A 12033-nucleotide genomic window follows, 5' to 3' on the forward strand; every position below is an offset into this window, starting at 1 on the left:
TAGTTAATTACAAATTACTTAATCAACCACTCATTTTGATATACTTCTAAGCTGCTCTTATCTTAATATCAAATGTGTATAGCATGCCTTAAAAATTATGTAAACTTTGAGTTACTGTAACAATTATTTTTACATACAATGCCAGTTGCTATTTAGTTTCCTTGCCTTGGATAAATAGCTTTACTTTTTATCAATAGGAAAAATTAGCTCTGAGGAGGACTATCTTAGAATACCATTTTTTTTCAAAAAGTGAATGTATTTAACTGTCTCATTTCACATCAGAAGACCTAGCTCTGTGTCAGTGTCATGAGTTTCAAACAATAGCATTGAAACCATCTATGTTCGTTATCTTTCTGTTCAGCGATTGTTACGCTGTAGTGCTGTTCCTAAGTATATTGGAGACTCGGCACTTCGCCATAGGAACTCACTAGAACAATCTTTATGTGTAATATTTCCAGCTCCGACAGTAGTGACTTTTTCATTTGATGTGGGGAATGGGCCTTTTGAAATCTCAGTGCAGTCACCCACCCACTTCAACGACAACCAGTGGCACCACGTGAGGGTTGAAAGGAACATGAAGGAGGCCTCCCTTCAAGTGGATCAGCTGACACCAAAGACACAGCCCGCCCCCGCTGATGGGCATGTCCTGTTACAGCTCAACAGTCAGCTCTTCGTGGGTAAGTTCTCTTTTAAGCAATCATTTTATTGTATGATATATGTTCAGAAATGGCCCAAGATAAAATAATACCAACTATAGAAACAAGGATAATAACAACAAGCAATAATAACAAATCACCATGGATTCTCAAACTGTGTCCAAATGCTTCATTTCTTCTGCATAACCAGCCTGTGAAATGGGTGTTATCCGTATTTTACAGATGAGACAGCTGAGCTTCCAGGGTTGACTTGCCTACAGAAATTCATCTCATAAATGAGATTCAGATTTGTGTTTAACTAATTCCTATTTGCCTGCCTGCCTCCCTCCCTTCTTTCTCTCTCTCTTTCTTTTCTTTCCTTCCTTCCTTCCTTCTTTCTTTCTTTCTTTCTTTCTCTTTCTTTCTTTCTTTCTTTTCTCTCTTTCTCTCTTTCTCTCTTTCCCTCTTTCTCTCTTTCTCTCCTTTTCTTTTCTTTTCTTTTCTTTTCTTTCTTGACAGAGTCTCGCTCTGTCACCCAGGCTGGAGTGCAATAGTGCGATCTCGGCTCACTGCAACCTCCGCCCCCAGGGTTCTAGCAATTCTCCTACCTCAGCCTCCCGAGTAGCTGGGATTACAGGTACCGACCACTACGCCTGGCTAATTTGTTTGTATTTTTAGTAGAAATGGGGTTTTGCCATGTTGGCCAGGCTGGTCTTGAACTCCTGACCTCAGGTGATCCACCTGCCTCAGCCTCCCAGAGTACTAGGAAGACAGGTGTGAGCCACTGCACCCAGCCTTACCTGCTTTCTTAATATTACAGGTTACATGATTGGTTTCAGCTTATTTATTTATTATCTTATTGTTTTATTATGATACCAGGAATGTTTATCTCTGTTCTCAGAATTGTTGAGGAAGCCTTCTTTGATGAGGAAATCATCCAGCCGATGCCAAACATTGAACACTCCCCCGGCTCCCCCGCCTCACCAACCATCACATGAAAAACAGGCCAATAGCAAAAAGAAAAGAAAACAAAACAGATATCCAGTGTGTATAGAATTCATGTTTGACAGTTTCACCAGTTCCTCTGCTATTTTCCCTCATTTTGCCCATTTTTTTTCTGATATTTTCTGGTCACCTTCTTAATATTTATATCAGAATGTTGTTCCTTTATTTCCTAAATCCATTCATGTGGCATTTATAGGTTTGATAGTGGAATCCTTCTGGATGTGTTTGTTTTACTTTGAATCTTTGCTAATTCGTTTGTAGAAGTTATGGCCCATGAATTATCTCTTACTTGATCACTTCTCATATATTTTAACATAAATGAAGACATAAAACACTATAAAGCAGAATAAATGATAAGTTATTAGAAATTGTACTTCAAGGCCAGGCATGATGTAGTCCTAGCACTTTTGGAGACCAAGGTAGGAAGATTGCTTGGGGCCAGGAGTTTGAGACCAGCCTGGGAAACACAGCAAGATCCATCTCTACAAAAAGTAAAAAATTAAAAAAATTAGGCAGGCATGGTGGCACTCGTCTGTAATCCCAGCGTTCGAGAAGCTGAGGTGGGAGGATGGTTGAAGCCAGTAATTGGAGGCTGTGGTGAACTATGATCACGCTACTGCACTCCATCCTGGGTGACAGAGGGAGCCCCTGTCTCAACAACAACAACAAAGAAATTATTTTTCAAGAATTCTCAAGAGTTACACTTTTGAATAAATTTGATCAGATCCCCATTACACCTTTTATTTCTTAAGAGTCTGATCTTATTAACCCTCTCTCACTGGAAAGGATGAAGCATATTTTTAACATATTTGAGGAAGACATTTTTGGGATTTCCAATATATTTGTGTAATTACTGTTTTGATAATTTATTATTTCCTTTACTCAAATATTTAATGAATAGCTTCTATGAGTAAGGCACTATAATAGACAATCTAATCATGATCTTGTGACCACTTGATTAACTTACTTAAGGGTATGAAAATAATAAAGAATGTATGAGAAGAAATATATAACTTTTAATAACACACTAGAAGCTCAGTCAGGAAATTGACAAAGCTATTTCTTGAATTACAAAAAAATGAGAGATGGCCACAACAAAAGGTATGGCAATTTAAAATCTGTCAGTAGCTTGGAAATAGCCTTACTATTCTTGGAAATTGAGAGGCTGAAATAGTCCTCAAATTTTTCAGTGAAATATGCTGCAGTTTGCCTGTGGATGACCTTTCATTCTTGGTATGAATTTCAGCTTCATGAGATGGAGTGACTATGTGTTGTGCCATGTAGGAATCTTGGCCTTAACTTGATTTCAGACAGAAATGAAGCACTAGTATGTCATCAGAAAACTGCTTTAAAACAGACTTGAGTCTTTTAGCATCGATCATGTGATACAATTTTAATAAGGATCTGAAAGATTTTGTCTTCATGGAGGCAGTTGGTTAGGCCTTTGACCTCACTATATGTGTTGAAATGTAAGGATGGGTGTTATTCCAATGTTTTATGAAAAATAACTGTTGATTATATTTAAGTCAAGTCACTGAAAATAAAAAAGATGAGGCAACATAAAGATTTGTGAAAAAAGGTGACATATACTGTTAATAAAAATCTGTTTATGCAATTTCCTCCTTCCTGCTCACAGACAACTGTGAGCAAGCTGACATGATTTAGTGTGGTGATACTAAGGGAAGGGCTCATAAAAAAGAAAAAAAAACGCTTGTAGTCTTGGGTAGAGAAAATCACTGGCTGTCAAAACACCACATGAGGGGCTTGGGTTTATCTTCACCTCCACCAGAGTGAACTAGTCTGTTAGGAAAGGGCTTCAATCAAGTTGATAAAACAGTGCTTGCAAGACAAAATATTCATTTATCAATTTACAACATTACTATCACACAAATCAGAATTTAAGAAAAATTGTAACTGGAGATATTTTTTTTTCCCTGTAGGCAGACTCAGTGAAAGACACATTATAATTGAAAAGTTTATACTGAATTAGAGTATGGTGAGTGAAAAACTAATTTAAAAAATCAGTAGTAATTAGAGCTAATTTAATAAAACACCTACTAGGACCAAAGAGTTCTGTGTCTTCCTGAGAGTATATTTCAGTGGAAGAGAAGAGACAAGCAATTAAAAAAATCTGTATATCCATCTATCTAGAAAAAAATCTATATATAGAGAGAAAAAATGTATATAATATAGAGAAAAAATATATATATAACTATATATAGTTTTTATAGTTTATAGTTACATAGTTATATATTTCAGTGGAAGAGACAAGAGACAGCCAATAAAAAAGAACTATTTTTATATATAAAAAATTTTATATAACTATATATAGTTATATAATTTATATATAAACATATTATAAACTAATATATATAAACTATTACATAAATATATATAAACTATATATTGTATATAATATCGTTTATATTATATGTAAACAGTATAAGCTATATAGTTAAACTAGTTTATAGTTAAGCTAAACTATATAGTTTATATATAACTATATATAATTACATATATAACTATATATAAACTATGTAACTATAGTTTTTGTATATAGTTTATACATATATAAAATATATAGTTTATTTACATATAGTTCATATATAGTTATATATCATCATATGTATGTATCCGTACATGTATGCATGCATGTGTGTGCTCATATATATATACATTTTCAGGTAGTGATAAATACCATAAAGTAAAAAGGGGAGCATGGAATCAAGCAGTGATTTGTGTTGGGGACTTCTATTTCAAGTAGGGTGGTCAGTGCAGTCTTCTCTGGAGTCCTCTCTAGCGACATTAGCAGAGTCCTCCTAATTTGAGCAGAGGCCAGATGAAACAGAAGAGAAAACCCTGTGAACATCTGAAGGAAGAGAATTCCAGGCCATGGCTCAAAGTGGTGGGAATAAGCTTTAGGGATTCAAGGAACAAGGAAAAAAACAATGTGGCTGGAAAGAATCAGATTTAGGGAAAGTATGATGGGAAACAAGATTGAGGTATATATCGAACCTTGTCGGGCCATGGCGAGGACTATGGATTTTACTCTAAGGAATCAGAGGAGTGACATAATTTTCATTTTTCAAGCTCTCTCTTACTACCCAGAAGGGTATGGATGGAGGAAATGGAGGGCAGGCAGGCTATCACAGTGGTCCCTCTGAGAGATGATGGTGCTGCAGGCTAAAGTAGACATGTTGAAATTTAGATGCACCCAACTTGCTAATGAATTGGTCATTGATGTTAGTGTTTTACTATTTATCTGTGATAATATGCTTGGGGATGAAATGCTTCTTTGTAGTTCTTTGGTTTTCTCACATTATTTGCCAGTTTTTGTTTTCGTTTATTTATTTTTGAGCCAGAGTCTCACTATGTCACTCAAACTGGAGTGCAGAGGTGTGCTCACTGCTAACTGCATCCTTGATCTCCTGGGCTCAAGGGATTCTCCCACCTCAGCCTCCCAAGTAGCTGGCACCACAGGTACATGCCACCATGCTTGGCTAATTTTTGTATTTTTTATAGAAACAGGGTTTTGATATGTTGCCTAGGCTGGTCTCAAACTCCTGGGCTCAAGGGCTCCACCCCCCTCAGCCTCCCAAAGTGCTGGGATTACAGGTGTGAGGCACCGCACCAGCCTAGCTTTGAATTTCACTTGGAGTTAGCTTTTCTTGTTTTCTCCCTTCATCTTAATTTATAGCAGTGATTAAAGCTGTTTCCTGGCTCCACAATCCAAATTATATACCACAAGCCATAAGCTTGCCAGCCTGCGAAGAGTCTCTGGTCCTTCTTCACAGGCCAGAGAAAATATTTAATCTTCTTCCTCTCCTTTAATGAGACGCACCTGCTCTGTAATCACCTTCTCACCAGTAAATTGGGCTTCTTTGTTTATAGATTTTGTTCCAGCACATGTCATATGTAGAAGGACCCTTCTCCCATTCCCTCGCATATTAATACCCTGAAATATGTTAGGGTTAAGTCTTGCTCTATTCTCAGAGCTGGTGACTCCATGGATGACTGGTAATCTCTACTTCAATCCAATGTAATTGATTTTCTGGTTACAGTTTTAAAGGATAATTTAATTCCCCTTACTTGCAAGTTCAAGAATTTAATTTGTGGTTCATCTGTCCATCTTAAAGATAATTATAGCTAATCAGCATTTTCAGTGTGCATATCGACTATCCTTTGTATCTGGATATGGGGCAAATGAATGAGGTAAACGTGATTCTGAAAAGTAAGTACAGTTTTCAGCATGACTTTATTCTTCTAATAAGAATGTTTTAAATACAGAGACTGATGGTAATAATAATAATGTTTAAACAAGTTTAGAGATTAAACATACAACAGGAGGACTATAGTTAATAAAATTGTATGGTATTTGAGATTTTTGTTAAATATAGTAGACTTGTCACAAAAAAGTAACTATGTCAGATTATAGATTTGTTCATTTGCTTTATTACAGTAACCTTTTTACTACCTCTGTGTTTCCTGTAACATCATGTTGTAAACCTCAAATATACACAATAAAATTTATCTTAAAAATGAATAAATTACATGGAAACACTGTTTTTATAATATAGGACAAGACTGAAAGACTGTTAGTGTTACTCATTCTAAGATAGATGATGTTATTATTCCAGCATTAAGTAGTTTTGTTAAAAATGTACCTTCTTCTTGGTAAACAAATGTGGTAGAACCCTATTGTGGAATATTTCAAATAACAAAGTTATTTTAAAATATAAATATGAAATGTTAGAAATTTCAATAACATGGAAATATATTAATTTGAGATACTATGTTTAACACTTTACCTGCAAATAAAATGTGTGGATATTTGGATATATAATTTGGATTTAAATTATATTCTCCATCTTACTAACTGGGTCTATGTTGGTAATATTTATTAGCATTAAGTTTTTTGAGATTAACATTTTTTAAAAATTTGAGATGGATCTCTCTCTCTGTCACCCAGACTGGAGTACAGTGGTGTGGTGCAATCTTGGCTCACTGCAACCTACGCCTCCCAGGCTCAGGTGATCCTCCTGCCTCAGCCTCCAGAGTAGCTGAGACCACAGGCACATGCCACCACACCAGGCTATTTTTTGTATTTTTTGTAGAGATGCAGTCTCCCTATGTGCCCAGGCTGGTCTTGAACTCCTGGGTTCAAAAGATCCACCCGCCTTGGCCTCCCAAAATGCTGGGATTACAGGTGTGAGCCACCACGCCTCACCTGCAGATTAGCATTGTTGGTAATCTCTCAGAAGTGGCTGTTGCAATGAGACCACGTGAAAGAATCCAGTGTATTTTCTCCATTGCTTCTTCACCCTCTCTGCTAAAAGCCGGTCATAAAGTGTGTTCACATCTCAGAGTGAAACTCTGAGGAAAGATTAATGCTTTAATTTCTGAGAAAAATCAGTAAAAATAAATAGAAAGCACTTTTAAAAAATGTGATCCAGTTGGGCAGCAGTTATATATGACAATTGAAATAGGAATAAGGAAATGATAAATGGAGTTTCAGAGATGCAGCTAGCATTAGCCTACATCACCCGAGCAATACAAATCAGAAGGCTTTTGAGCAATCCCTGACGTTTCAAATATTAGAACAATTAGCTTCAACTAATCTAAACTGTAGGATGTCATGCAAAGTAAAGGAAGAATAAAATAATGCACAAAACCCTTGTATGACTAAGTGATAAGAATTAACATCAGCGTAATGTGATAGATTAGACCCAATGAGTGGCAACGCAATGAACATCTCCTCCTCTCCTCCAGATAATTCCAGCCATCACATCACATTGCTTTTTATAATAAAATGGATTCGCCTTCTCTTTGTAGCCTGTCTTTCTCCATTTTTGTTCTTAGTTGTGACATTGGGTCTTTACTATCCTTTTCATGTTCTTTCACTTTGTCCTTTGTGTGTGTGTGTGTGATTTATGCCTATCTTAAAGAGTCCTATTCAGAACTGCCTCTTATTGTCTTCTAAAAAATGTTTTAGGACCTAATGCTAATCAGTGTATTGAACACGTGCCCTTGACTTGCTAACACTGAGGACTTAGCATCCAGTCACTGCTGTTATCGTAGACTCACAAACATTGTCCAGCCACAGAAATGATGGAGAGAAAAGAATCAATCATTTTTAAAGCTGAAATGTGACAGTGGTCATTTTCCATTTTGGTTTGTAAACTCAGCATTTTCGTAGAAGCTTCTTAAATTAGCCTTGAATTGATTTTTATTCAACCAGCTCCGCAATTTTTGTTTCCAGTCTCAATTCTTTTACTGACAGGTTTTCAAACGGGACTAAATTTATTTCAGTACTTTGTGACTCTCACCTGGAGGAGAAGTAAGGACCCCTGACATAGTCAGAAGTAACTTGCTTTGCATTTGAATTGCATGGAATCTATAAATATTTATCAACTTTTTAGAGTGAACAATTTCTAAAAACCACATGCAAAGGTTGATGTTGAACTCTAAACATATTGAAGCTCTGAGACTGTAGTGATCAATCTCAGCTGTGTGCGTGTGTGTGTGTGTGTGTGTAAACATGTGTGTATTTCTGTGATTTCACCTGGGAGTGAAATTTCTAGGTCACGGCATATGCATAGGCTAAGCACAGGAAATAGTGCCATATCTCTATTCACCATTGGTTAGCTTCCTTTATAAAGTGGCTGTTCAGATCTGTTGCCCGTTTTCTACGAGATTGTCTTATTTTTTTTAAAAAAACTTCATAAGAATTCTTTATATATTTCAGGTGAGTCCTTTTCATATAAATTTATTATAAGATCTTCGACCTCTCTGTGAGTTGATTGTACTTTTATATTGTTAATAGTGTCTTTGAATGGACACAAGTTATTAATTATAATATATTCCAGATTTTTATTTTTTTAATTTCGGTTTTTGATATGCTAAAATGTAGTTATGGGAAGAGAATATCAAGCAGCCTTAGGTTTGAATTCAGTACAATAGAGGTCGCATTTCTCTTTAATATAATCAAATCGTTTATCTTAATTACGCACTTCTCCCATCCTTGAGGCATCTTTTTCATGATTAGCCTAAGACGCCCCGAGTGTACTTTTCTATATCCAGTAGGTAAATCTTAGCGATCATTGACTGAGGTCAGAATTCAGATGGGATGTCTGGGGACAAGAGAATGTGATTATTCATCAGTGAACAACAGTTGATTTCTCTAAAATAGGCCTTAGCATGGTCAAACTAGAGACTCGCTCTGGCTTCAGTGTGTGAGAAGTCTAAATAGACTTGTTCTTTCTGCTGCTGCTACGACTGGGGCACGTTTTCACCCCGACTTTGGTTCAGGGAAAAGTGACTGAATTTTCTGCCCATGACACTGTCGCTTGCAACAGCTGCCTCTTTGAACCACGATAGTTCTTTGAACACAAGGAAGAATAGTCCTCTTCCTCCCCTCCTTTCCAGGACTTTGCTTAATGAAGAACATTGCGTGACAAACTTAGAGCTGGGCCTCCAGATTCCCTACCTTCTATGTTAACCAACAGCACTATTTCTGCAAGGCAAAGTTTTCCACCAGGAAGCGAACAGGGTTGACGGTCCAATGCTTGACATATAGAAGACAACTTTTTCCCTTCAATCTCCTGACTTGGTCCTGGGCCCAGCCTGCATGCCCTGTCACTATTCTGCCCCAAGTTAATTTGTGGTTGGGGCTTTGCCTGTTTTTCTTTGCCATAGTGTCAAAGTCAGGGAGTGTCCTTGTACTGTGCCAGGCAAATTTCTATAGCTTTGAATTTTAAAGAGAAGGTTGAGGATCTTGATTTCTTTATTTCTGTAAGGCCCCTGGGTGAGTGGGTGAGTTATGCAGTTGTTCCCAATTAATTCTCAATAATATTCAAGCACAGCACATGAATAATTTGCCATTAAAAATTTAAAGTGTAATCTCAAAGGTCTTTTTGCCCCAAAAATAGTGGAAAATTGGCATAGGAAAGAACCAGCTTCTACTCCATGACAATAACATCTGTCGCTTATAGTAATTTCCTGAGAATAATAAACATGAGGAAAGGGTTTGGTGCTGGGTCTCTACTCAGCACCCAGACAAATTATTTCGATGCAGGACCTCAATACCATTACATAAGTGGACAGGTTCAGTTAAACTCAATAAACACGGAAAGGTTGGGCATTTGTTTCACAAGATACTCAGTGTTTGTGAAGTCCTGAAATTCATTATATCTGATATAACATGGCAGGTAAATTGATAGAAAATTAATTGGAAGACAGTTCCAAACGTAATAGCTCAGTGGAAACATCCAGAATCAATTAACCAAACTGCAACTCATTTTAATTGGACACACTCTAACCCCGAAAAGGCACTGGAATCTTTAATTAAGCTTTCAAGCCCAGTCCTATTTACATTAGCCACGTTTTTCGAATAGTTACATCTGAAAATAAAGTTATTGACTTGATACCTAACAGTAAAGGAAAAATTCTAAATACATGTATGACACAACGGTTTGTGTCTAATTAGACATTATGTTTTCTGGTCATTTAGAGTGTAGCTTAAAACTATTTGGTTAGGTAAATAACAAAAGTACAGAATTAAGATGTCATGTTTTTAAAGTTGTGTACTGATTTCCTTCTCACTCTTACAAATATTATCTAAGCACATATTTCACATGTATATACATTTATTTTCTTCTGCTACTCACCCCACACTCTGACTTTCTTCTTTACTGTATATTTATTTTTATTATCTTGTGGTAATCTTGCGTTTCTCCATCTAAATTTATTACTAGAGCTTTTTGTCAGCAAGATTGATTTCATATAGTTTCATACCTTCAGTGCCCAGAAAGAGCTGCTAAATAAAGCTTGGAGAGCTGAAGTGCTGTTCAATCCAAAGATGAGCTGATGCATACAAGAAAATGGATAAGTCTTCTTTTACCAGATGGTGGTGTGAAGTGCAAAGAAAATTCCTTGGAATGGAAGGCTATCTGTGGGTCTGAATCCTGCCTCTGCCTCTAACTAAATGTGTTTATTCTAGTATTTCCTCAGATGGACCTGTGGACCAGTCTTTGAAATTCTCTATGCTCCTAGTTTCCCATCATCCAAAACAAACTAAACAAACACAAAAAAATCAGAACAGCTGGAAATGGACTTTAGTCAGTTGTTGGATCCCAAGTTATTTAGTTACGTTGTTACTGGCATAATGAGATAAGCCCCTGAGTTAGGGAGATTGTGCATGTTTCAGAGCAGCAAATGTATAACAATGTGACTTAATGTTCCTGTATACTGTAGACTGTATACCATGATTTAATGTGGGATAATACAAAGTAAATTAAATACACCAAGAACACACCTTTAATTCAGAGTTCACAGAATGTGGCCCCCCTGCAAAAAGTTCCTGTGCCAAAGTGAAAACCAAGATGTGAGCTGGACCTTACCCAGGGAAGAAATATCCAACAAGGACACCAAAAGAATCCTGGCCAAAGACTTTGAGCCCTGGGAGCTCACTGAGTTGAGTCAACAGAGTGGAAGAATAGGGAGGTGTGAAGATAAAGAAGTAGCAGCTCTGGTAAGGAAGAAAAAGAAAAATCCTGAGGATAAGGGCAGAAGAGAGACTTCAAGAATGGCAGGTCCTCAAAAAACTACAAATAGAACTACGATGTGATCCAGCAATCTCAGTAATGGGCATTTATCCAAAGAGAAGAAAATCAGTGTATTGAAAAGACAGCTGCACCCCTAAGTTTATTGCAACACTATTGACAATAGCCAAGATGTGGAATCAACCCAGGTGTCCAATAACAAATGAATCGATTAAAAAAGTGGTGTATATATGTAATGGAATACAATTCAGGCATAAAAAAAGAATAAAATCCTGTCACTCACAGCAACATGGATGGAACTGAAGGGCATTATGTTTAGTGAAATAAACCAGGAACAGAAAGTTAAACACAGCATGATATCACTCATATAAGGAAGCTAAGGAAAGGGTGATCTCAGAAGTAAAAAGTAGAACAGAGGATACTAGAAGATGGGAAGGGTACGGGGAAGGGGCACAGAGATTTGTTAAAGGATATACTATTACAGCTAGACAGGAGGAAAAAGCTCTAGTGTTGTATGCCACTGTAGAATGACTATAGTTTACAATAATATGTAGTTTCAAATAACTAGGAAGATATTGAATGTTCCCAACACTAAAAAATGATAAATGTTTGAGGTGATGGTGATGCTAACTACTCTGATCTGATCACTACATATCATGTATATCACAACATTATGTACCCCATAAATATGAACAATTATTATGTGTCTATTAATTTTTACAACAGAACAACAAAAAGGAATAAACAACTCAATTGGGCACCCATATTAAAAATCTTAAAAAAAATGGCAGAAGTAAATGTAAATGTAGGAGGAATTAAACAAGAAGATTTCC

The 12033-nt window shown here is 36.5% G+C and overlaps 1 protein-coding gene across 3 annotated transcripts in view; it reads left to right on the plus strand.

The window, feature by feature from the left end:
- CNTNAP4 (contactin associated protein family member 4) overlaps positions 1 to 12033 on the plus strand; it is a 619686-nt gene that overhangs the window by 577232 nt on the left and 30421 nt on the right. For all 3 annotated transcript variants that reach the window (XM_034940754.3, XM_003829549.7, XM_055099517.2), the window contains one exon: positions 459 to 677. In XM_034940754.3, the coding sequence (XP_034796645.1) occupies positions 459 to 677 (219 nt within the window). The remainder of the gene's footprint in view (positions 1 to 458; positions 678 to 12033) is intronic.

The sequence above is a fragment of the Pan paniscus genome, chromosome 18, assembly GCF_029289425.2.
Source record: "Pan paniscus chromosome 18, NHGRI_mPanPan1-v2.0_pri, whole genome shotgun sequence".
Lineage (NCBI taxonomy): Eukaryota > Metazoa > Chordata > Mammalia > Primates > Hominidae > Pan > Pan paniscus.